We start from the raw sequence: 27302 nt of genomic DNA on the forward strand, positions 1-27302 counted from the left end.
TGGTTTAGTCAGCTTATCCAAGTCCCATCTCCTTAAATTCCCACCTTTTTGCAATTTCTTCAGTTTTAATCTACTGTTCATAACCAATAGATTGTGGTCAGAGTCAATCCTGGTGACATAGGATTTCACAGTCATCTGCAGTATTGCCTAGTTGAAATGGGAACTGTGTGTCTGTTGTCATTTTGGGCCTTGTGTCCATGGAGCAGAACAAATGGTGTGAGGCCTGTGTGTTATGCACTACTGTGTTATATGCACATGTCTGGCAACATCTTGTTGAAGTGTTCTGTGAAGCCATTCGTCCAGAGATGGTATGCAATTGTCTTCCCATGGGTGATGAAGCAACAAGAAATTGCCTCCGATGCTAGTCTCAATTGGAAAACTTTTCCAAGATCCGAATCACCACACTGGGTGCTCTGTGCTTCAAATGATGTATTTTACAAACAACTTCACATTTTCTGGAACACCAGCTGTCAGCATGGCTTTGGTGACAGTATAGCAGGTAAGGTAGTCAGAGCAAATGGTTATCCATCGATTATCATTTGTCGATTTCAGGAACCTTCCCAAGATGTCAAATCCAGTTTAGTGGAATGGAACTGCTGTGGATGAGGATAGTACCAAATGCACTGGAGGAAATAATGGCATGTGGTGCCGTCATTGACATTCTTTGCAGTGGCTCTCACAGTGTTGAACGGGTCAGTAGGGACCTGGCCAATAATACCTTTGTCTGATTCTGTCCATGGTCTTCATGAATTCCAGGTGAACAGAAGTTGTTGGGGTGTGGAAATACATCCAGATATCTGGCTGCAGAACTGGGATGATGAGCAACCATTTCAATCCTATTGGATCATCGTTCCTTTTATACAGTGCTCCGTTTATTATTGAAATTCTTTTTTGGTCAGTTCATCCTCCCTCTTTAAGTCTTCTATGGTTTTCAGCAGTACAGTACCTTCCATTTGTACAGCAGCAATGTCATTTAAACTACTGGTGACTGAAACTTCGTCCAAACTGCTGTATTGTGCAAAGGATTCCTTGTAAAGTAGTTGGTGCCTTGTGTGTGTGTGTGTGTGTGTGTGTGTGTGTGTGTGTGTGTGTGTGTGTGTGCGCGCGCGCACGTGGGTTTCTCCAAATGTCTGTTCTTTTATGGGGAGTCCGACTTGGCATAGGATTTGGGGTGTGTGTGTGTGTGTGTGTGTGTGTGTGTGTGTGTGTGTGTGTGTGTGTGTGTGTGTTGGTCGGGAGCTGTGTTGTTTGATATGACCGGAGCATACATCAGAGTTGGCAGAGTCCATGGGCTGCTATCTCTGTTTACCTGCTCCATCAGTTCCGGTCGGCGTAAAATACTGTACGTCTTCTCTCACTACCTGGTGTGTGTGAGAGTTGAGGTTTTGGTCTTTCACAACTTCCATAAAAACTGCAATCTGTGGTCGGTCATACTACTTTTGTCTAATTATTTTCTGTTTCACTTAATCAGTGTGTTGGCACCACTTAATAAACTCCTCAGTTATTGTGACATACTTTAAGAGAACTTGTCTTCTGCAGCTCCTTCCATCAAGGGTGAGATTTTGTCCAGTTCTGTCATATACAATGTCTGTTCAAAAAATTTCCGAACTTATCCAAAAAAAAATTTCTATACTTACCTCTTACTTATTGTGCATGGTCTCCTTTGAAATACTCTTCTGCACAATTGATACCCTGCTCCCAATGCTGTTTCCACTTCCGGAAATGGTCTTGGTACGCCTCTTGCTGGATAGCGCGACACAGTCTGTGAATTTTCTTTCATCTCAACTGTCGTTGAAAATCTTCATTGTTGCAGTGGGGTTTTCAGTGTTGGAAATAAAAAAAAAGTCCACAGGGGCCATACAGTTCTCTTAAGGAACATCTTGTTCTCAGTAGTGCGATCCAAAAGCTGTTCGCAGATTGTGAGGCAAAGGTCTTTCTGATATTGCCTCATGAGCCACAGGGCAAACTTGCAGCATGCATTCCGAGATGCTGTGTAAGGATTTCATGACAAGATGCAGCTGAAATGTTACATTCTTCTGCAATCTCTTGGACTGTCAGTCTTTGATTGGCACACACAATTTCATTGATGTTCCTGTCATGAGTGTCGTCTGTAGACCCCTGAAGGGCATCCTGAACAGGGGTAATCTATAACTTCTGCCCAGCCATTTTTAAACCATGTGAATGATTCATAACACAGAGTATGCCTTAAGCGCTCATCAGTGTAGGCTTACTGCATAATTTGTCACCTCTCTGTGAAGGTTTTCTTGAGTTTCATGCAAAACTTAATGCTGACATGTTGCTCTTCAACTCTGCCATCTCAAAATTTACAAACTGTAAGACACAACATTCTTCTCAATATAGCACTGAACAATAACTAACAGACATACAATAATGAAACCTCCAGCAGTTACACATTAAACATAGGCATGTGCAGGGATGCTAACTGTGGTTCGTTCCAACACACCATTGGTGTGAAATTATGAATGTTCTGGAATTTTTTGAACAGACCTTGTGTGTGACATTGGGGCCAAAATATGTTGTATGTAGGAACGTGTTGTTTTCCTATGATGTTTGGCTCTGTTCTTGAATAGTTCTTATAATAAGTGTACTTGTTGCCAGTTGACGCCAAATGTTTCATTAAGTTCGACCTGGAATTGAAATTTATTTAGCTTGTCATTATTATTCTTGATAAATTGCTAAGCTGTGTCATCAAAGTAAAAGTACACGTTTGCCACACACATCATTTCATCTCACGTGTTGTATTTGATGACTCAGTTGAATCCTTTCAGCAATTTCTTTGTTCTACAAGCATCTCCATAGAACAATGATGGATGCCTGATGTGCAGCTGTCTTCCACTAAGGCATATTATTTGAACCACAGCTTACAGCAATATTTCTCTTACGGTCACTGTTTTACCGCCTTATATGTACATATTTTGGCAATTTTGCATGATGTATTTGTGGTATTATAATACACACTATGATTTCAGAAATAGCACTAGTGTAAGAAACTTAGTTCATATTTAGAATTAAATTAATAGTTCACGCTACAGTGTTCTGACAGATGCCACAAATTGACTTAACAGCTCTTTGGATGTGATTGACTTAACAGCTCTTTGGATGTGATCTTTTTTTGGCCACACATACAGACTTCATATGGCTAATATACCCATTACTCATCTTCTAAAAAACACCTAAAATAAATTGTAATTCTTTGTCAACCTTTCAGTATTTTAATAAAAAATGCTTCAGTAAAATTTTACTTCATTACCATAGCATGCCACCTGTATTTCTCACATGTTAAGGATATGCTATTTTTATACTGAACAGCATTTGAATCAGTGCAGGAAGGATTTACTTATTTTGTATAGTAATGATATGATACAAAATCTTTTTTCCCCCTCCAGATTTCAAAGAAACAACACCCAGAATTGCAGTCACTACGACAACACATAAGGTCGTGTTTTTCAGATATTTCATGCTTTCTTATGCCTCACCCAGGACTGAAAGTCGCCACACATCCTGAATTTGACGGTAAACTTTCAGGTGAGTTGTTATATGTAAACATATGATGTACAGCCAGTAGCAATAAAATAGTGATGTGATTGCAAGCATAACTGTGTCCATCTAATTGTATAGTAGTCCTTGATACATGTTTAGGTCCATAAATTAATGGGATTATTAACATCAGTGAAACATTTTTGAAGGAAAAAATATGTTAATAAAATTGTGAACCATGAGACAGCGATATGAACGCAAGAGAGACAATGAGTTGTAGGTGCTAAATACTGTGTTGTGTCCTGCCACTGCAACAGACAGAATATCAATAACAGTTGTGATGTCCTCATATGGTATAATGCTGGATGCACGTCTTCATATGGTAATGCTTGATGCACAACTACTTGGTGTACTATGGATAATGGTATAATGTACCCCAGGCAATATTTCCTGTAACTGCTCATGTTCTCTCTGTAGGTCAGCAATGAACCTTGCTGGGAGTGTTAGAACTTAAATCCAAATGCATATATATAAAGCACCAGCTAACAAATTGCATAATTATGTAGGCACAATATCTGCATGGTGCAAAAAGAGTCAATTTACCCTAAACAATAAAAAGTGAGAGGTCCTCCACATCAGTAATAATTTAAAAATTAAAGGTTGTAGATGTAATTAAGTACCAGGGGGTATTAATTACAAATAAGAAAACTGGAACTATTTCATAGAAAAGATCAATGGAAGGCTAATGAAATGCTGAATTTTATTGCTGGAACTCTTAGAAGAAGCAAACAGATGTACTAGAGAGACTGACTATCTTCTTCTGGAGTATTTGGTTTGCAGTATGGGATTCATACTTGGTAGGATTTGTGGAGGACATAAAAAAGCTCAAAAAAGGGCGTCTTGTTTCATTTTATCACAAAATGGAGGAGACAGAGCAGAGTTGGGATGGCAATCATTAAAACAAAAATAGTTTTTTACTGCGGCGATATCTTTCCACAAAATTGCAATCGTCCCTTTCCTCCAAATGACCAGATTCTCAGAATCACTCTCCGTGTTAACCCGCAATTCATCTTTAAACAGAATAGTACCTCATCTTTAAACAGAATAATACTCAGATAAGATAACTGCTAAGTCGTGTAGTGTTTTGTTGAGAGAGTACTGTTTTTTGTGGCACACAGAGCCTGTAAACCTCTGTAAGCAAACTCCACATGGTATGGCAAGTAAATATAGCTCTGAAATGGGAAAGATGCTGTATTGTTATTGTTTTCTGCATTACAGTCAAATGGTTTGTCCACCTCAAATCCTCTCCACAATGATGAGACAACACTACTACCACTTCACACTGAAAGGAGCTGGCATCTAATCTGCTTGTGTCTGTATATGTGTGGATGGATATGTGTGATCTTGGTTTTTAGATCTACTAAGTATTTTGTCGCACAAAATGTCATCCAGTTCACTGTGCTATATTGATTTCGTGCTACTATAGAACCGTCTTTAGATGCACAAACCAAGCTTTCAGAACCACTATACCCAAGACATTAACCCACATGGATGTTGCCTGAGCAATCTCTGACATACCATTCATGTCAAAAGTTTCTACCAAGCAAAGTGGCGTATTGGTTAAGGCAATAGACTCAGATTTGGGAGCACCGGGGTTCAATTTCCCCTCCGGTCTTCAGGATATATGTTTTCCATGGTTTTGCAAATCGAATTAGGCAGATACCAGTAGGTTTCTTTGCAACGATCATGACCAGTTTTCTTCCCCAATCTGAGCTTCAGTTGCATCTCACATGACTTCATTACTGGTGGGAAATTAAAGCCTAATCTTCCTTCTCCACATGTTGCTGCGTTGTCCCACCAAAATTTAGTCCACGTGGCATCTCCACAACTTTAAAAAAAGATTTGCTCATGCCTTCACTTATGGTCATGGTTGTAACACTTTTTGTGATAATTCTTCTCTCTTCAAAAGCTTTGGTTGTTTTAGGGCAATAAATATTTTATCGTCCTAGGTTGACAACTGTTTATCAAATTGAACAAATGCTTCCAAGTTGTGTCTATAATATTTGTTAAATATTTTAATGAATTAATAGGTGGAGGGTGTGAATATGATTATTCTCACTGAAAATGAGTGTATTCGTTTGTAGTTTTGCAATAAAAGTCTGTCAGTTTGTCCAGCTTACTAGAGAGAAATTAACAGTTACCTTGCAAAATAACGCAGAAGATCACAAAATGAAATTATGACCTTCTTTTCGGTATTATTATATTCACAAGGATTATTGTACAATGCTTTAAAAAATCAGTTTCTTTTTTTTGTGGGGGGGGGGGGGAGGAGGGGAAATATTCTTAATCTACTTTCCAGGCGAAATTTTCTTCTTAATATAAATTTTATGCTTTGCACAGAATCACTGTTGTGCATATTTCATAAACTGTGCATTTTGTAATGAAGTATCACTTTTTAAATTTCCTATCTTCACCGTGTCATTTTGTGTTCGCGAGTAAGAATGAAAATTTTACTTCCTTACCAAGATAAACAATTTTCCACTACAATAATGAAATATATTTTCCATTGTTATATACCTTGAAATAGTAGTCCGCACCACATTCTCTCTCATTGACCATTTTGTTGGGTGCCACAAAGTGTGGTGTCGTGAATATGTACATGTGAAAAAGTAAAGGCCACATGCTGCTTATATGCAGTTACTATCAAATTCATGTCATTGTCTATCATTGCATAAGAGATCGTGAAAGTCACAGTAAAGGTATAAGTAGGCAGCCTGATAAATAAGTTATTCTCTGTTTTGAAAAACAAATAGTTACTACAAGAACAGATGAAAATTCACCAGGAAGTGGTGCATCCCACTGACTTAGTAAAATAATTAACCCATTGAATGCTGCCAGCATCTGACCTTGCCTGTTCTAGTAACAATCCATTTGTGAAGTAAAGAGCTCCCCAACTTTATGTGAAAGTTGTAAAATTCTCTCACACCCAGTCCTCCTCCTTACTTTCCAAGACCTCTATGGTGCCAGGATGGGCAGTCATTTTAACAGATAAATGAGTGACAATTTTTCTCTCTGATTACCCTGTTCCCTATTAAAAGCTGTCCAGCCATGTGAACCAAGGTTTTCTGTGTTAAGCAAATCCTACCTGTCTGCTTAAGAGAGATGATGTAACTGGTGGTTGAAGTATTAACCAATGAAGGCCTATCAGTGTAGCCCATAGTATGCACAACTGTGGTTCCCATTTCTCGTCACCAATGTGTCAATGCTAAACATATGCTAGAGCAAATTGGCTTTAGACATGGGAAGTTCTCTGGACAAGTTTTGAACTTACTTCAGCTTATTGTAATGTACTTCGGGAAAAGATTATTGTTGATATAGATTCTACTGGCTTGCCTGACACCTGTGATTCAGGAAATCACAAAAAAGTGTTGCAGAAACACCAGTTGACAAAGGATTTCTGTTTACATTGTTATTGTGGTCTTCCTTCAGAACCAGAAATTATTCCTCCTTGCAGGCCCAGGGGTTAGAATAGGTTCAAGGTATTCCTGCACATCATAAGAGGTGACTAAAAGGAGGCTCTCACCTTTTGGCCTTTGTGATGGTCCCCTGTAGGGTTTGACGTCCATTTTTCAAAATTTTCACAAAGAGCGAGCCAGTTGGGGAAGGGCGCCTTACATGGTGCATCGTGGGCGCCTTACATGGTGCATCGTGTCCATTATACATTGAGATCTTTAGCCCACTTTCTCATCGTGGCATTGCAGTCCCCCCTCATCCTCCACCTCTTCAGCGAGGACACCTTCCTGGGTGCATTTTCTTCCACCCACTATGCAGTGTTGTTTTCGGTGCCAACAAGGACCATGGAATTCTTTGTACCTCATATCCAGCACAGTAGCCAATCCGTTTTGGGGGGGGGACCGCCATGTAACCTGTTGGTTGTAGCCCCTTGACTATACAGGGATTGCTCTCCTGATGCCTGTCCCGTTAACTCCCCAGGTATGCCAAGGAGTAGATGCCTGTCGCCATGGGGCATTGGGACTCCCGCCAGTGGCCATCCTGCCAGCTGGCCATTGCTGCAGCTGGGTGGCACCCGTGGGGAGGTCCCCTGGTCGGACTGGGTAGCATCAGAGCGAATGATGCGTGATGAAGTGTACCACGTCATCACTTGCTGGTGATCAAACACCAGCAGTCTCTAAGTGTTCCAAGTCCCAGGACAATGCAAGGAAGTTTGGTCCTAAATTGTCCACCTCCCTGGCCACACCATGGGAGTAAAGCCAGGCTAAGGATGGCAGCGAACCTTATTCCTCCCGGTACCTCGTATGTAAGAGAGCTGATGGGAACTCCTTTGTCTTGATGAAGCCTCAGTCTTTTGTAGAGCATTTAGAGGACAAGTTTGGGGATGTGGAGGGCTTGTCCAAAATGCGGTCAGGGTCAGTCTCGATAAAAACATCATCCTCCGCCCACCCATAGGTATTACTCACTTGTGACGAGCTGGGGGGTGATTCCATTACCGTCATGCCTCATAAGAGCTTAAATATTGTCCAGGGTATTATATTCCACAGGGACCTTCTTTTGCAGTCTGACGACGAGCTGCGCACCAACTTAGATCGACATGGAGTTCATTTCGTCTGGTACATCCATCAGGGTTCGAGGGATAATAGGGTTGCCACTGGTGCCTTCATCTAGGCCTTCGAGGGTGACACATTACCCGAGAAGGTCAGGGTGATGGTCTACCACTGTGATGTCAAGCCATATATCTCTCCCCAATGCGGTGCTTTAAGTGCTGGAAGTTCGGCCATATGTCTTCCCGCTGTACTTCCAACATTACATGTTGTGATTGTGGACATCCATCCCATTTCAATACTCCTTGTACCCTGCCTCCCATCTGTGTCAACTGCGGAGAGCATCATTCCCCTTACTCACTCGCTCACCAGACTGCAGAATTTTACAGCGAGAAAGGAAAATCATGGAATACAAGACAGTGGACCAACTGACCTACACTGACGCCAAGAGGAAAATTGAGCGCCTACATCCTGTGGCTATGACCTCTTATGCCACTACTACGAGAACAGTTGTAGCCCCATCAGTTCCACGAGTTCCAGTCAGCTCTCAGAGCTGGAAGACTACACCTGCCCCCTTGATGATGGGGGGCACTTCCCTCCCTGTTGCTCCCGCACCACCTACCTCAGGAACACTGTCGTCCCAACCATTGGGGACACCAGTCCCCACTTCTCAGCTGGAGAAGTGTAAGTCTTCTCCAGTTCCTCTCGCTAGGAAGGGGTCCCTTGAGTCATCCCTTCCCAGGTTTCTGCTAGTGGGAAACATGACACCCACCAGTGGCTAAAGAGCTCAAAAGCAGCTGGTCGTAGTTCATCACGCTCATTCTCAGTCTCGGAGACTGAGCCAGTGAAGTCCTCCCAGACAGGGAAACCCAAGGAGCTGCAACAGAAATTCAGAAAGGAAACCCCCAAGACCAAGGGAATTGCAGTGGCACCCACACCACCACTGTCTATAAGCTCTGCGTCTGAGGATGAGGTGAAGATTCTGGCATCTGCTGATGACCTAGATCTCGCCAGACCCTCAGACACAATACATATAGCCTGTTCAGAAAATAAGTCTGTGGCAGCAGGTGACCCTGAGGCGTCGACTACCTCATTGAGTGTTTCATGCCTTCCCTGTCTCATGATCATGTCATCCGCCAGTGGAATTGCGGCGGTTTTTTCCACCACCTGGCTGAGCTATGGCAACCGTTAAACTTTACGCCTGCTTTCAGTATTACTCTCCAGGAAACATGGTTCCCAGCAATACGGACCCATACCCTTCGTGGCTACAGGGGATATTACGAGAACCATGGCAAATATAATAGTGTGTCAGGTGGACTTTGCGTCTATGTCCTGAACTCGGTATGCAGTGAGCCTGTGCCCCATCAAACCCCTCTTGAAACTGACTGCAACGTATCTCTCTCTCTCTCTCTCTCTCTCTCTCTCTCTCTCTCTCTCTAGGTGCTGTGGTACCCCTGAACGTATTCGCTGCACTGATTGATAAACTCCTTAAACCTTTCCTGCTTTTGGGAGATTTTAATGCCCATAACCTCTTGTGGGGTAGCCCCATGCCTACTGGCAGTGGCAGAGATGTCGAAAATTTACTGTCCCACTCGAACTCTGCCTCCTAAAAATTGGGGCTGCCACACATTTCAGTGTGACTCATGGTAGTTACTCGGCCGTTGGTATATCAATTTGCAGCCCAGGACTCCTCCCATCTATCCACTGGAGAGCACATGATGACCTGTGTGGTAGTGACCACTGCCCCATATTCCTGTCACTGCCCCGGCGTCATGCCCACGGATGCCTACCCAGATTGGCCTTAAACAAGGCAGACTGAGTAGCCTTCACCTCTGCTGTCATCGTTGAATCTCCCCCATGTGATGCCATCAATGTTGTGATTGAGCAGGTCACTACAGCGATAATTTCTGCGGCGGAAAACACGATCCCTCGTTCTCTAGGGTGCCCCCCAGCGAAAGACAGTCCCTTGGTGGTTGCCAGAAGTCATTGAGGCAATTATAGTGTGTCTGTGAGCTCTGCAGCGACATAAGCAGCACCATTCCCTAGAACACCTAATAGCCTTTAAGCGGCTCCGCACCTGCATTCGGCTGCTTATAAAACTGCGGAAACAGGAGTTTTGGGAGAGGTATGTGTTTACCATTGGGTGCTATATGACACCTTCCCAAGTCTGGATGAAGATCAGATGTCTCTTTGGCTACCAGACCCCAACAGGTGTCCCTGGCATTAACATCAATGGCATGCTATGTACCGATGCAAACACGATTGCGAAGCACTATGCTAGAGCCTCTGTGTTGGAGAACTACACCCAAGCCTTTCGCGCCCTCAAACAGGGTATGGAAAGGAAAGTCCTCTTGTTCACTACACGCCATAGTGAACCCTATAACACCCCATTTACAGTGTGTGAACTCCTCAGTGCCCTTACACATTGCCCTGACAGTTCCTGGGTTGGATCGGATCCACAGTCAAATGATTTAACATCTCTCGTCGGACTAAAAGTGATATCTCCTCCTCATCTTCGACCGGATCTGGTTCGATTGTGTCTTTCCATCGCAATGGTGGGAGAGCACAGTCATTCTGGTGGTAAAACCCTGTGAAAATCCGCTTGATGTGGATGGCTATTGGTGCACCAGCCTCACCAATGTGCTCTGTAAGACGCTGGAACGTATGGTGTGTCAGCGGTTGCGTTGGCTTGTGGAGTCACATGGCCTACTGGCTCCATGTCAGGGCAGCTTCCACCAGGGTCTCAGACACCTGCTACTGATTTTTATCCAGAATTTCCTGTACCTCTATACTTCCCTTGTCCAAATTGGTGCCTCCCATAGTTCCCCCCATATCCAGGAGAATGGGGTCCGGCAGGGCCCTGTATTGAGTGTATAACTATTTTTTAGTGGCCATTAATGGTCTAGCAGCAGCTGTAGGGCCATCTGTCTCACCACCTCTGTATGCAGATGACTTCTGCATTTTGTACTGCTGCACCAGTAGTGGTGTTGCTGAGCAGCGCCTACAGGAAGCCATCCACAAGGCGCAGTCATGGGCTCTCGCTCACTGCTTCGAGTTTTTGGCCGCTAAGTCGTGTGTCATGCAGTTCTGTCAACGCTGTACTGTTCATCCAGAACCTGAACTTTATCTTAGTGATGATCCTTTCACTGTAGTGGAGACATATTGATTCTTAGGACTGGTTTTTGACGCGTGATTGACTTGGCTGCCTCACCTTTGTCAGCTTAAGGGGGAGTGCTTGCAGCACCTGAGTGCTCTCCGCTGCCTGAGCAACACCAACTGGGGTGCAAATGACCCTACGCTGCTGCACCCTTGTTCAATCCCGCCTTGACCATGGGAGTCCGGTTTACAATTCGGTGGCACCCTCAGCATAGCGTTAACTCGACCCAGTGCAGCACTGTGGTGTTCGCCTAGCGACGGGAGGTTTTGGAACGAGTGCAGTGACCAGTGTCCTTGTGGAGGCTGGAGTCCCTCCATTGTGGATCAGACGTGCACAACTGCTCGCCAGTTATGTTGCACACATTCATAGTTCTCCTGAGCGTCCGAATTACTGTCTCCTTTTTCCCACCTGCGGCAGTTCATCTCCCACATCGGCGGCCCAGGTCAGGGCTCGTGATTGCGGTTCGCGTGCGATCCCTTCTCTCCGAACTGGGGTCTTTCCCTTTACCATCTCCCCTCCAGGTCCATTCACGTACATCTCCATGGCGTACACCTCAGCCGAAGTTTCGTCTGCACCTTTTGCATGGTCTTAAGGACTCCGTTAACCCCGCCACTGTCCGCTGTGATTTCCTCTTGATTCTTGACATGTTCCGGGGATCGAGTGAAGAAACGCTTGAACATCATTTATCTAAGAAAAGTGACTACCTGAGTGTAAAATAATTTTCATTCTAATATCAAACATACCCACCAGAATATAAACCCAATTTATCCACGCAATATAGTTATTTTTCATATATCATTACTTGAGTTAGTTGGCCACCGTGTCACACTCGTTAATGATTACAAACTTGATTCTTGGCCTTGTAAAATGTTTTCTGTGAAAGTACAGATGTACGTCTGGATGCTTTGTCCTCAAATGATAGCAGTCTGTAAACACCAGCTTTGTTGTGCTTTGACTGTTGCTGTATATCACGTCGTACATTCATTGACAGAGATCAGTTGCAGCTGTTGAAGCCAGAGTGCTTGCTGCTCTGTCAGAGTCACTGCCATGTATTCTGCATCTGCCATAAAAAATGCTACATCTCACTATTTACTTGAATTTCAAGCAGGACTGCTTTTTCTGGAGCCAAAAAATGCTTTTGTCACAGAAACATAGTTGTAGATGTGTAGTCCATTGAAGACACTTTGAAACTCCTTTCATAAGAAACAAATGTTGGTTTCCTAGATCTTTTGCAACGTTGGCTTGTTTGCAGCGTACGGAATTTGGATTTTGCCACTTGCACAAGATATGAAAGACATTCTATTACTTGTCTGTACGGTATGTTGCTATTTCTTCCAGTAGGGCTTTTTAACAGATTTTGCATTCACTTCAGTGGGAGTTCTCACAGGTCCGATATTTGACATTAAAAGTAATCTAATACTTCACTGATTTATTTCCTTTATGTTTCATGATGTCTTATTATTTTCATGTCAACATATTGCTTCACTTTATCAAAACCTTTCATGCAAATTTTCGCTTCATCTTTTTTTCACTTTCTAGTTTGTTGTGTTGTTGTGGTCTTCAGTCCTGCGAGTGGTTTGATGCAGCTCTCCATGCTACTCTATCCTGTGCAAGCTTCATCATCTCCCATTACCTACTGCAACCTACATCCTTCTGAATCTGTTTAGTGTATTCATCTCTTGGTATCCCTCTACAATTTTTACCCTCCAATACTAAATTGGTGATCCCTTGATGCCTCAGAACATGTCCTACCAAACCGATCCCTTCTTCTAGTCAAGTTGTGCCACAAACTTCTCTTCTCCCCAATCCTATTCAACACCACCTCATTAGTTATGTGATCTACCCATCTAATCTTCAGCATTCTTCTGTAGCACCACATTTTGACAGCTTCTATTCTCTTCATGTCCAAACTGTTTATCGTCCATGTTTCACTTCTATGCATGGCTACACTCCATACAAATACTTTCAGAAACGACTTCCTGACATTTAAATCTATACTCGATGTTAACAAATTTCTCTTCTTCAGAAACGCTTTCCTTATCATTGCCAGTCTACATTTTATATCCTCTCTACTTCGACCATCAAGAGTTATTTTGCTCCCCAAATAGCATAACTCCTTTACTACTTTAAGTGTCTCATTTCCTAATCTAATTCCCTCGGCATCACCCGACTTAATTCGACTACAATCCATTATCCTCGTTTTGCTTTTGTTGATGTTCATCTTCTACCTCCCTTTCAAGACACTGTCCATTCCGTTCAACTGCTCTTCCAAGTCCTTTGCTGTCTCTGAGAGAATTACAATGTCATCGGCAAACCTCAAAGTTTTTATTTCTTCTCCATGGATTTTAATGCCTACTCCGAACTTTTCTTTTGTTTCCTTTACTGCTTGCTCAATATACAGATTGAATAGCATCTGGGAGAGGCTACAACCCTGTCTCACTCCCTTCCCAACCACTGCTTCCCTTTCATGACCCTAGACTCTTATAACTGCCATCTGGTTTCTGTACAAATTGTAAATAGCCTTTCGCTCCCTGTATTTTCCCCCTGCCACCTTCAGAATTTGAAAGAAAGTATTCCAGTCAACATTGTCGAACGCTTTTCCTAAGTCTACAAATGCTAGAAATGTAAGTTTGCCTTTCCTTAATCTAGCTTCTAAGATAAGTCGTAGGGTCAGTACTGCCTCACGTTCCAACATTTCTACGGAATCCAAACTGATCTCCCCCGAGGTCGGCTTCTACCAGCTTTTCCAATTCGTCTGTAAAGAATTCGCGTTAGTATTTTGCAGCTTTGACTTATTAAACTGATAGTTTGGTAATTTTCACATCTGTCAACGCCTGCTTTCTTTGGGATTGGAATTATTATATTCTTCTTGAAGTCTGAGGGTATTTCGCCTGTCTCATACATCTTGCTCACCAGATGGTAGAGTTTTGTCACAGCTGGCTCTCCCAAGGCTATCAGGAGTTCTAATGGAATGTTGTCTACTCCTGGGGCCTTGTTTCAACGTAGGTCTTCCAGTGCTCTGTCAAACTCTTCACGCAGTATCATATCTCTCATTTCATCTTCATCTACATCCTCTTCCATTTCCATAATATTGTTCTCAAGAACATCGCCCTGTATAGACCCTCTATATACTCCTTCCACCTTTGTGCTTTCCCTTCTTTACTTAGAACTGGGTTTCCATCTGAGCTCTTGATATTCATGCAAGTGGCTCTCTTTTCTCCAAAGGTCTCTTTCATTTTCCTGTAGCCAGTATCTATCTTTCCCCTCGTGAAATAAGCCTCTACATCCTTACATTTATCATCTAGCCATCCCTGCTTAGCCATTTTGCATCTCCTGTCGATCTCATTTTTGAGACGTTTGTATTCCTTTTTGCCTGCTTCATTTACTGCATTTTTATATTTTCTCCTTTCATCAATTAAATTCAGTATCTCTTCTGTTACTCAAGGATTTCTATTAGCCCTCGTCTTTTTACCTACTTGATCCTCTGCTGCCTTCACTATTTCATCCCTCAAAGCTACCCATTCTTCTTCTACTGTATTTCTTTCCCCCATTCCTGTCAATTGTTCCCTTATGCTGTCCCTGAAACTCTGTACAACCTCTGGTTCTTTTAGTTTATCCAGGTCCCATCTCCTTAAATTCCCACCTTTTTGCAGTTTCTTCAGTTTTAATCTACAGTTCATAACCAATAGATTATGGCCAGAGTCCACATCTTTCCCTGGAATTGTCTTACAATTTAAAACCTGGTTCCTAAATCTCTGTCTTACCATTATATAATCTATCTGAATCCTTCTAGTATCTCCAGGGTTCTTTCATGTATACGACCTTCTTTCATGATTCTTGAACCAAGTGTTAGCTATTATTAAGTTATGCTCTGTGCAAAATTCTAACAGACGGCTACCTCTTTCATTTCTTACCCCCAATCCATATTCATCTACTATGTTTCCTTCTCTCCCTTTTCCTACTGACGAATTCCAGTCGCCCATGACTATTAAATTTTCGTCTCCCTTCACTACGAGCTAGTTGGCATATAGGCTTGTACTACTGTAGTAGGCGTGGGCTTCGTGTCTATCTTGGCCACAATAATGCATTCGCTATGCTGTTTGTAGTAGCTTACCCGTACTCCTATTTTTTTATTCAATATTAAACCTACTCCAGCATTACCACTAATTGATTTTGTATTTATAACCCTGTATTCACCTAACCAAAAGTCTTGTTCCTCCTGCCACCGAACTTCACTAATTCCCACTATATCTAACTTTTACCTATCCATTTCCCTTTTTAAATTTTCTAACCTACATGCTTGATTAAGGGATCTGACATTCCACGCTCCGATTCGTAGAACGCCAGTTTTCTTTCTCTTGATAACGACGTCCTCTTGAGTAGTCCCTGCCCGGAGATCCGAATGGGGACTATTTTACCTCCGGAATATTTTACCCAAGAGGATGCCATCATCATTTAATCATAAATTAAAGCTACATGCCCTCGGGAAAAATTACAGCTGTAGTTTCCCCTTGCTTTCAGCCGTTCGCAGTACCACAACAGCAAGGCCGTTTTGGTTAGTGTTACAAGGCCAGATCAGTCAATCATCCAGACTGTTGCCCCTGCAACTACTGAAAAGGCTGCTGCCCCTCTTCAGGAACCACACATTTGTCTGGCCTCTCAACAGATGCCCCTCTGTTGTGGTTGCACCTACGGTACGGGTACGGCTATCTGTATCGTTGAGGCATGCAAGCCTCCCCACCAACGGCAAGGTCTGTGGTTCGTGGAGGGGGCTGAAACAAACTAAAAGCAAAATTTCTAGTTTATTTCATGCAAATATTAGTATACTAATATCTCCACATACTATAAGGAACAAAATTACTAATTTTTCAACAAATTAATATAAGGATCAGTTCTCCTTTTTTATAGTCCTGTTTCAAGAATCGTATTATTCAACTTCTAGATTGCACTTTTGGTTAACCTGCTACAGATCATACAGTTGTCTGTAACAATCATAACAGGTTGCCTTCTGAGCACATCTCTGGTTGTGACGCATTAATTTTAGAGGCAATGGTGTCCCATTCCCTGTAGAAAATGCGGAGGGGAGAACATACCAAATCTGAAATACTGGTTCTCCAGTTACTTGTGCACTAAGCAGGCACCCTAGTTCCCTCCTTTCTTTCATTGTATTCTGTCTTTCACTCTTTTTGTTTCCCAATTTCAGAAATTCGTTCCTTAAGTTTTTCCCCCCATTTGTTCACTATTGTGCCTCATGTTGGCCACTCTTCCCCCCCCCCCCCCCCCCCATAGATACTTAATATTAGTTTGCCTTGTCATATATTAGACTCATTTATCATGTATAACACTTAACCTCTCAGGGTTCCAGATCTTTATTGTTAATAGCATTATGTTGCCAACTTCCATACATAATATTGTCCTTCAGTGGCCCCCAACAAATTGTTGATACAGATCTCTTTTTGTTTAATCTCATCATAGGGAATTCCGTTCATCCCATTAGTATCTATGCAGGATGAGTGAACACCTGATCTTAACTACTGTCAATATCTGTATTGCTGCCTCCAGGTAATAGTTTTTCCCATATGCATTGTGCTACACAGGCTTATATGGCAGACACATATTAGGGGAAAAAACACAGAACATAGTTTTTCTCTCCTGTAGTAAGGTATGAAGGGCATTTGAGATTAAACTATACATGTCCCAATGGTTGATACAGCCACAGAACTGAAAAGAAATGTGTGGGTGTGTTTATACGTGCAGTATTGTCAGTCAAAATTTAAATTTTAAGAGCCATTAATACAAAAGGTAGCTTGTGATGCTATGTAGATCGATTATCATTTTCTGTCTTTGAAAAGTAACTGAAAGGTGACCTATGTATGTGATCTGTCTTTCCAGTTGAATTTTTTTGTAACTTGTAGCATGTTAACTATGAAAATTGTAAAATTGTTACAGATATTGAGAATGACTTCAAGGTTCAGCTGCAGAGGCTGATTCCAATGTTACTAGCACCTGAAAATTTAGTGCCAAAAGAAATTGCTGGTCAGAAAGTGAAAGCAAAAGAATTACTACAGTATTTCAAATCATACATTGAAATATATAAAGGAGACGAGTTGCCAGAACCAAAATCCATGCTTGTTGTAAGTTTACATTGTACTGTTAAGCTTCTTCATTGTTCTACAATACTCAGGAATAATGTGTTGAATTTAGTATATTGAAATAGTTTCATTTTTAAATTACATGAGCTGCTTTCCTAGAGCATTTTCAGTAATTTTTCTCATTGAAGCATTTGGTGATGATATTGTTCTGGGTGGCTTCCAAACTCTACCCCTTTCCCTAAACCTCTCCAGTCCTTTTCCTTCACCTCCCTCCCCCCCCCCCCCCTCCCCCCTTCCTACCCCTTCAACTCTTCTGCCAGAAGGAGCAGCCTCTGGCTCCAAAAGCTGGTAAAAGTTGAACTCGCTTGTTTTTGTGTGTGTGTGTGTGTGTGTGTGTGTGTGTGTGTGTGTGTGTGTGTTCTCCCGCTGCTGCTTGGTGAGTAGTTGATAGTATTTTATATTATATGCTGTTCTGCTTCATTTTGGGTTTTTATGTCTGATGCCAAAAATAATTTTGAGATGTACATGTTTTGATGGGCGATCAGCAATCAGTATTAAGAATTGGTTTGGAGCCATGGTTAAACACACACGTAGTAGGCAAAGGTGAAATGACAAATACCATTGTACAAAATGAAATGCTACCTTACACTATAAAATAATATAACAGAAACAAAACTTAGAGGTAAACAATGAATGGCGTGTAATCTAGGATGGAATGTAACTGCATTGAAGCATGGTCTGGCCTCGGCAGCCGGAGACTGTGGTCGTGTGTGCGCGTTTTGCATTTTTTTAAAACTTAAAGGTGACCCTCATAATTCTGTCATTCTTCTAATGAAAGAAACAAAACTGAAATTTTGCAACTGAAAAAACATGCGTTTGACCAATCACACAAAGATACTGTACGTATCTCAGGACTGGAGTGAGGACAAACCTATTCACTATCAGTATTGTTGGTATCCACAATACCTCCAGGTAATGCTGTATCGACAAATCATGCTCAATTCACATGGTAATAAAAATAATCATCACAGAAACTTCGTAGGTTTTAGCTACGTTTCAATAAGTTTCTTGACTATTGCTAATAATAAAAATTTGTTACTGTAGGTTTCTGCTAAATTATTAATCAAACCCTTTTTCTTTCATTTAGTGACCAAAGAATGTTCTTTGTGACAGTGGAAATAGTAGCATATGTTTATCAAGTATTAGGATATGTTTGTATGGCAACCTGCTCACTCAGTAACACCACTGTTCCCTGCAGGCATTACCTTGCAATTTTTCACACCGGTAGTTTGTGTTATGTGTAGTGGTATGAAGTGAGAACAACGTTCTCACCATTGTTTGATCATAGTAACAGCGATTTGTTGATGCCAGAAATGTTACTGGCAAGGAGAAAGAAGAGGCGGTATGGTGTGCCTACTTTGAATGCAGTATGCTCACGCTAGAGATACTTGCACCAGTCAAAAACTGAAAAGTTATTCATAGTTTTTTTTTTTCCTCCAGACAGTTTTCAATTAAATGTTAATTGGTACTCAAACTAAGATAACATTTTACTAGCTTTTGTCTACAACTACTACATGTAATACATCTGCCACATGTAGAGTTTAATTATGATAATTTACTGAGTAATGTTAAGTGAAACAATGTTATGAATTCCCAAAAATTATTAAATTATGGAAGGTCAAGAATGCAATAATGAAAGGACCGACTGCTACTTACCACATAAAGAGTTGCAGATGAGCACAATGAAAAGACTGTTAAACATTTAAGCTTTCAGACAAAAGTCCTTTGTGTGTGTGTGTGTGTGTGTGTGTGTGTGTGTGTGTGTGTGTGTGTTTCCTCTTTCAGGAAAAGGACTTTTTGTCTGAAAGCGTATATGTTTGTCTTTTCATTGTGCCCATCAACTCAACACCTCCCCTTTGTGGTGAGTAGCTGTCTATCCTTCCCATATTGTTGCAAAAATTATTGAGCCTAATTTTACCCAATATGATGTAGTTTTGATGATCTGTATTCCTCTGGTTCTAGATAATTGTGTGTTAAAAACATGTCTGAAATAAAATAATCGATCATAGGTCTCACTCATCATATTATTTTCAAAGCTGACAACAAATAGAACTGTCTGTATACGGTTTCTGGGAAACGGTGTAATAAGCAGCAGTCAGCTTAGCAGCAGCATGGTTAGTGACTTTAAAACAGCCAATCACAGCTAAAGTTTCAGGACAGGTAGCATTGATCCCTGTCGGAAACACAGACCAGCTTGATACACTTGCTTGGCTTGGCTTGGCTTGGGATGGAGCAAGCAGCAAGGTCAACAATGATGCTGCAAATTAAATATGTCACTGTTTAATTGTAACGGCCAGATCAACGATGTGATAGCAACAAGGTTGCAGCACAAATACACCATTACATCCATGCTGCCTTATATTGTGATATACAGTTAAATTAGTGCATTTTACAGCACAGCAGTGATACTGTCATGCAATAACTGATGTGTAGTTAACTTTATAGTGTCATCTTTCTTATAACAAACTATCTTTATTTCATCTTTAACATAATGCAATTTTCGAGATTTAGCTAAGAATGTCAACACTGCTAATGTTGTGAAACAAAAACTATACTTGTAACTGTCAATATACAAGGCACATGGCATCTTATTACTATGTTCTTTTGTTCCAAAGAATAAGTAACATGTCCCAGTAAACATTATGGCAGATATGGTCGAGGCTTTTCTACATTATGATTGTCTGCTTCCAAACTGAGAGTTTTCAGTTCCTCTTACTACCTGGTAGTATGTGTATTTTCTGCAAGTTATCTTTTGCTACATCTGCATATATCTGAAACTTTGTGAAAAGTGCAGTTCATGCATGTAACATCATGAATACCACTTAAATAAATTTATATTTAAAATAACTTTTAAGCTGAATATAACCCCACTGCTTATTACTTCTACTTGTTTAATGTTCTGAAATTAATATTTATTGTTCCACTTAAAATTCATGTAATCATTATTTGTTTTCAGGCAACAGCTGAGGGTAACAACTTGGCTGCCGTGGCAGTAGCAAAAGACACTTACAAGCATGACATGGAAGAAGTGTGTGGTGGCACAAAGCCGTACCTCAGTTCAGCTCATCTTGAGGCCGAACATAATCGTGTTAAAGAGAAAGCAATACACCAATTCCGAAGTAAGCGTAAAATGGGAGGTGATGAATTTTCAGAAAAATATAGGGAAGCTCTTGAAAAGGTTAGTGGTACTTCAGTAAGTCAGTGTTTTATCGAACAAATGTATATCAATTACAGGAGATGTGAAATTTACCAAACTTATCGTCCTAGGATTTGGATGAAATGTTTGTCCAATTTAAACTGCACAATGAAAGCAAAAATATATTCAAAGCTGCAAGGACACCTGCTGTTTTCCTGTCAATTGCTGTTGTCTTTTACTTGGCATCTGGGATTTTTGGATTGTTGGGAATTTATACAATGGCAAATATGTGCAATTTAACGATGGGAACATCACTTTTGGTGCTCATTTTATGGGCATATATCAGGTATAGTACACATAATAAAATTTTATTTTATTATAGAACAAATTGAATACAATTCATGTTTCTTACTGCAACTGGTGGATGTGTGGTTTTCTATAGGTACAGTGGAGAGCTGTCCGAAATTGGAGAACAACTTGATGAAATGGCCAACTTCTTATGGCAAAATGTAAGTCACATTACAATACATTCTTCTGGTCCAATTTTTGGTTACCTGCCTAACCTTAATTTAACGGTTGATTGTTATGCTGTCAGCATTTTCAGTTTTAAAAAAGTGCAAATGCACATTTTAATTTTTCATTGATTGTGGTGTTGAGTTTTGACTGAACATTACAATATTTTCAGGTAATGAAACCAGTCTATCAGCATTTTGTGGAAGTTAGCATCCAGCAAGCTGTAATCCAGGCAACTGAGTCGGTAACGAGCGTTAATTCAACCCAAGCCAATGGTAAATTGAAACATACATGACTATTGGTGAATTAGAGAATGTCCTTATTTTTGTGATATGTGTGTGTAATGAAGAGTGATTCAATGAGGACAGAGAATGTGATACTTAAGAAACTTTTAAGTATGGCGTCTCAGTGTCAGCCACGTCAGTGCCTAATGTAACTATCTTCCAGTGATAAATCGATATCTCATGAATGATACCATATTATATGTTATCATCCTTTGTGGATGAATACTAATTTACATAGTCGCTTTTTGTTTAAAAGTTCTACCTCCCTCAGATCTTGGTTTTGCTATGCGAATGTGATTCAGATAAGCAGTGCACACACAATATTTTAAGAGTATATGTAGAGTTACTTAATACTCTAATGATAATAAACTTGAGTGGTAGCTGTATTTTAGCACTGCGAAGATTAATATTTTATGCAAAAATCAAATCTTATGACATATATAATTTCAGTGATTTTTAAAAGTTTGTAATAGTACAAAAGGGTGAAAGAGCATAGCTGTTGCAGAGGAGTTGAAGAATTGTTGTTCATGAATAAATTTGTATGCACTTTTGGATATTTCTACCATCTTAAACTGGAACATAAAAGTTTTTCTGTACCAAGTTTTTACACTTGTCATTTTGGTTTATTGTTTTCCACTGAAGTTAGTAATCTCCATAGTTTTTTGTTATTTTTCCAAATTAGTATGTCAGAGGAACTGGAAAATATAAATCAAAGTTTTACATGATGAAAGGGTTGTGGATTTATTTAGTTCAAACTCAAATTATTTAAAATTGGTACTTTGTAAATAAAATCTGATTTATTTTAAATTCTTGTTGTACGATAATGTTAAAGATTTCATTACATTCTATTTTGTAATTTTCTTTGCATAGCAGCAGCACACAACTACTGGGTAGCAACACTATTATTGTTGTTGCAATGTTGTGCAGAATTCAAGTGTTCTGTATTATGAAGTTTTGAAGTGAACTTTGTTATATTTGCACTAGAGTTATATGAATTTACATCAGATATATGAGAGAAATTATTTTCTACAGTTGTTAATGTGTTTGTAAAAATACGAATCCATATCAGTTGTTAAAGAACTGGAATGCTGGTTCGTGAAATTAGAATTATTAGTTCCTATTCAGGACTGTGCCATAATGTTGACTGCCCAGAAATCTTGCCGCTATGCAGATCAAGATGTGGGATAAATTTCACAGCATGAATAATTGTGCTCAATGTAATACATTAAGCTTGTTTATACAGTAAATTTTGTAACATCATGTTGTTAATAATGACAATGAAAAAGCTTCCTGTAATTATCACTGGGTTTGGTGAATAAATCCTTATTTTTGTATTTTCTGGTGACTTATAAATGGTGACAAAAGCTGATATGAACCCCCCCTGCTCTCTCTCTCTCTCTCTCTCTCTCTCTCTCTCTCTCTCTCTCTCTCTCTCTCTCTCGTGTGCGTGCGTGCGTGCGCGCGCGCATGTATACCTGTCCCTTTTTCCCCCTAAGGTAAGTCTTTCCACTCCTGGGATTGGAATGACTCCTTACCCTCTCCCTTAAAACCCACATCCTTTCATCTTTCCCTCTCCTTTCCTCTTTCCTGATAAAGCAACCGCTGGTTGCGAAAGCTTGAATTTTGTGTGTGTGTGTGTGTGTGTGTGTGTGTGTGTGTGTGTGTGTGTGTGTTATTGTCTCTATCAACATACCAACGCTTTCATTTGGTATGTTACAGCATCTTTGTTTTTAGATATATTTTTTCCCGCGTGGAATGTTTCCCTCATATTCAGTGTGGCAAAAGTCAGAAGAAATACATGAATTCAAGGGGTTGGCAGAAGGAAGTGCTGATCCTAAAGAGCATGGTTGTGAGCCATTGCATGTCAAGTGTTTTAAGTCCATAGATAGTAAATCACAATGGACTTACTTGTAACTTTTTGTACAGATTGCTACACCATTCCTTTAGCTATATTATCTCTGAATGGACAAAAAAAAATCAAGTCCTGCAAAATTGTTTACTTGTAACAGTGTTCTTACTTTTGTTAACATCATATTTGTCAAAAAATACCTGGGAAGTTTTTAAAGTATATGTGTTTCTTTTACTAACTTACTTCAGAGACTAGGAGAAGAGAGGCACTTCACATAAGAAAGAAAAAAAGAAATGATGGACAGTAATATTCGCAAAGTAACAATGTGAGGTTTTCTGTAGTGACTGAATTAAGTAAGCAAGTGTTTCCAAACTTTCATGTCATTTTCCTTTGCATTGGGAAATAATACTACAGAATCAAAATGTCTCGCATAAATAAACTGCTGTTCTGTAAAATACTCAGGGAGAAACTAAGAGTTTTTGTTAAGTGTAGTCACAACACAATAAGTTCACAGCTCGCGGTCTAGTGGCTAGCGTTGGTGCCTTTGGATCACGGGGTCCCGGGTTTGATTCCCGGCCGTGTTGGGGATTTTCTCTGCCCGGGAACTGGGTGTTTGTGTTGTCTTCATCATCATTTGTGACAGTGGCGAGATTGGACTGTGTAAAAAATTGGGTCTTTGTACAGGCACTGATGACCACGCAGTTGAGCGCCCTACAAACCAAATATCAAACACTAATAAAACAATTTTCTATTTTCCTTTTCTTCATTATTCACTTGAAGGTTTTGAAAGTAGTATGACAGGATGTGGTTTAACATATTTTCTTGCTAATCCTGAAATTCATAGGTATTGTCTCTCTACCTCTTTCTTTTGTAATATAACATTTAAAAAGTCTGCATTCACGTTTGACCTCCACTGACATTTTCACCTACTTCTTACGTCTCTTTCCATGATATAGATTGTGCTCCATCCTAAAAATAAATACAAAGGTTTGTAGAGAAATAAAACAGGATAACAATAGTGCTAAGCCACAATGTTAGGGCCAAAACAATCATAACTCTCCAACACGTTTATTGTAGGACTCTATTGTTGTGTGGTAAAATGAACCAGCCACTGTAACAGCCTTACACGAGGTAATTTTTTTACCTAGAGACAATGAAATATCTCAAATTATGCATCGCATTAAAAAACAGAAAAATTTGTGTTCAATACTTCTAAAAGTGCTATCCAGTCAGCTATAGAAATATTGATCCCTGAGTCTTCAGAGTATGCAGTGGTGGCATAAACGTTGTCTACACTCTGAAGGAATGAGGTATAGACAGGAAGGTTATTTTCTCAATATGCACCAGAGAAAATTTCAGGAAAACCTGATTCCGCACTTGGAAGTCAGTGCAGAGCAAACACAACACTCTTTTGTAACAGGTCTACGTGTAGTAATTTCACCTAGGGATAACATAAGAACACCTTACAGGCTACAAACTTTGGATAAAGGAACACTCTGAAGCCCTGAAGTTAAACAATAGGCCAGTCAATAGCACCGACAGGCTCAGAAAACAGGAGCTCATTTGGTCACCTGTATGCGGGGAATTAAATCGTTCATCATTCCTTCCACCTACTTTGAGTTAGGCCACTCTATCTGCATCACTAATACTGATGATGGAGGTCAGCTCTATTAGTTGCAGGATGACCTGGTGTCTGTAGATGCTGCCACGTTGGAGTCCTATGAGTCTGCACCTGTCTGGTTGGGGAGGGAAGTCTGTAAGCTGCACTCCTGCTGGTCACAATGGTGACTGACTGAAGATAAGGACCAGGCCAATCTTCTGTAGTCGAAGAACCCATCTGCCTGTCTGTGAGCTGTTCTGGAGAGCAGTGTGCCTCTGCCACCACTCCAGGGCAGTAAAAGTACCGTCTTACTGGCTCTATGCTGGGACCGCTTCCTGGGCTGTCCTTAGTGTCACTGTTGGGTCTTCCACTTACACGACAATCGACAGCAGGGGCATTCAGACTTGTTGGGCTGACTCTAAGTGCAGCTTCACACAGCGAATGTGCTGAGGTTCCCACATATGTCCAGAGCCGTGCCAGACCCTCCTACAACAAGGCTTCAGCACTCACCCCAGACAATGCCAGAACTTGAGCCTGCAGATTCCTTACTGGATGCTGACATTGCAGTGTTTCCCTTTCTTTTGTGTGTGTGTGTGTGTGTGTGTGTGTGTGTGGAGGGGGTGTCAGCTTGACTGTATGACGAGTAGGAAACACTGTGTGCCAGATCTGTCAGTGTGATGTGGTCTTATGTTATCTTTGACTGTTCTTCTTCCAATATAGTCACCTTTTTGTTTTGTTCTCGTGGCCCAGCTATTCCATACCACAACTGCACACAAACTTACTCCTCTTGCCTTTGTCTCTAGGCACAATGATACAGTGTGTCACTACTTCCAGCTACTGAATGATGAACACGTCTTAAATGATAATCTTCTGTTTTGTTTAAACTATGTACATTAGTTGTGAAGACTGATCCAGGTATCTATCAGTGACTCATAAATTCAAATACATCAGTCAAGATACCCAATCACATTGATCTCCATTTAAGATCTAAGATTTCCTATCTTCATTTGTCTTTAATTTTAACATTGTAGTATGTCCATTTTTTCTGAGGTGTTCATGATACATTCAAGAGACGTCACCAAGGCACAAATGTCCACATCCAGAAATTGCTACGGTGTTCACCATTCCACGACTTGGCCCTGCTGTGTTGTGTCACTGCATACACACCATCTGCACAGATCACAAATTGGGATGCATAAAGTGTATTTTTCACACTACATAAAATGTTTGTACGTGACATTACCATCTTTCACCAGCATGAGTGTCCTCTGTGGAACATAGACCATTCTCATGAATAACCCGTGTTATACAACAACGTACTACCCTGTGCCTTCATGCAATGGGCCCAGCACAGCAGCAGCTGGCCATCACTGGGAAGAAGGCAGAGTCATTTTAAAGCCCTCAGAATAAATGTCCGTTAAATGAATTATGTCTCATTAGTGCCCCAGTGCTCCATAGCACTCCACCATTGCACTTATGTTTCTCTATCCTACACTCGTGCAGTGGGCCAAGAGCACTGGTGGACTCTCATGTTCATGAGAAAAATGCGTGGGCCCAAAATCATAAAAATGTATGTGTGATAAATGACTCAGTGTTTTGCAGTTTTCTCCGCGTAGCTGTTTTAAAACATTAATTAATTAATTCATTCATTCATTCCTTATTTGACTTGATCTCAATGCTTACACATCACCCTCATTTGTTAAGTATGCTTCTCATAACCTGACTGCGAGAATTCAGGCTATTAAAATAGAAGATAAACTGAAATCATTTACATTTATGGAGAAAGTGGCAGAGACGTCAATAATGTTGTAAACCTTTGTGCTCAGCGTTTTCCAATCACATGCATCATTTTAATTAGGTCATTTGACAGTTCTACACGAAGCGAACTGTACGGCCACGGAAAGGGAATGGCCTAAGAACTATTTCTGGAGATGATAATAAAGTTACGATATTAGATGCAGTGAATCATAACCCTCGACAATAAGTCGTGAATCAAAAATAGTCAGATAACTCTTTTTGCCAAGTTTTGAAACATAGAAAATATCATGTTTTATCTTTCCCTCGCTCAGAAAATACAGAAATATCACTATTTCCTTGCTCAAATAATGTTCTACAGTGAGCCAACTTCAACAGACCACAGTACACTTACTCAACGCAACAAGCATTATTAGCATGTGGGAAAATCCAGTGTTTACCCAAAGTTGATTGGCATTCATGGAATGTGAATGTTTGGCATGGAATAATTGGTGAGAACTGAGTGCTCCATTCTTTATCAATGGCACCTTAAATTGTGATAAATACTGAGCAATCTTAGAAGATGATCTTCCAATATTGCTTGCAGATCTTTCCTCCGACTTGCAACAAACCATGGGGTTTGAACATGATGATTGTACAGCACATTATTCGATAGGATCATGGGAAGTGCTACGTAGTGTGTACAATTGTCGGTGAATCGGAAGAGGTTGTTCAGGCCTTGACCTGTGAGATGGCCAGACCTTACTTCTCCTGGCTTTTGTTTGCAGGGTTATTTTAAGAGTGAAGTTTATTATAGAGT

The 27302-nt window shown here is 40.7% G+C and overlaps 1 protein-coding gene across 5 annotated transcripts in view; it reads left to right on the forward strand.

The window, feature by feature from the left end:
- Window positions 1–22633, forward strand: part of LOC124712068 (atlastin) — a 160507-nt gene extending 137874 nt beyond the window's left edge. For all 5 annotated transcript variants that reach the window (XM_047242387.1, XM_047242366.1, XM_047242380.1 and 2 more), the window contains 6 exons: window positions 3408–3546; window positions 17164–17348; window positions 20323–20544; window positions 20634–20848; window positions 20945–21011; window positions 21188–22633. In XM_047242387.1, the coding sequence (XP_047098343.1) occupies window positions 3408–3546; window positions 17164–17348; window positions 20323–20544; window positions 20634–20848; window positions 20945–21011; window positions 21188–21310 (951 nt within the window). In that variant the 3' untranslated portion in view covers window positions 21311–22633. The remainder of the gene's footprint in view (window positions 1–3407; window positions 3547–17163; window positions 17349–20322; window positions 20545–20633; window positions 20849–20944; window positions 21012–21187) is intronic.
- The last annotated feature ends 4669 nt before the right edge of the window (window positions 22634–27302 follow it).

The sequence above is a fragment of the Schistocerca piceifrons genome, chromosome 1 (genome assembly GCF_021461385.2).
Source record: "Schistocerca piceifrons isolate TAMUIC-IGC-003096 chromosome 1, iqSchPice1.1, whole genome shotgun sequence".
NCBI classification, from domain to species: Eukaryota; Metazoa; Arthropoda; class Insecta; order Orthoptera; family Acrididae; genus Schistocerca; species Schistocerca piceifrons.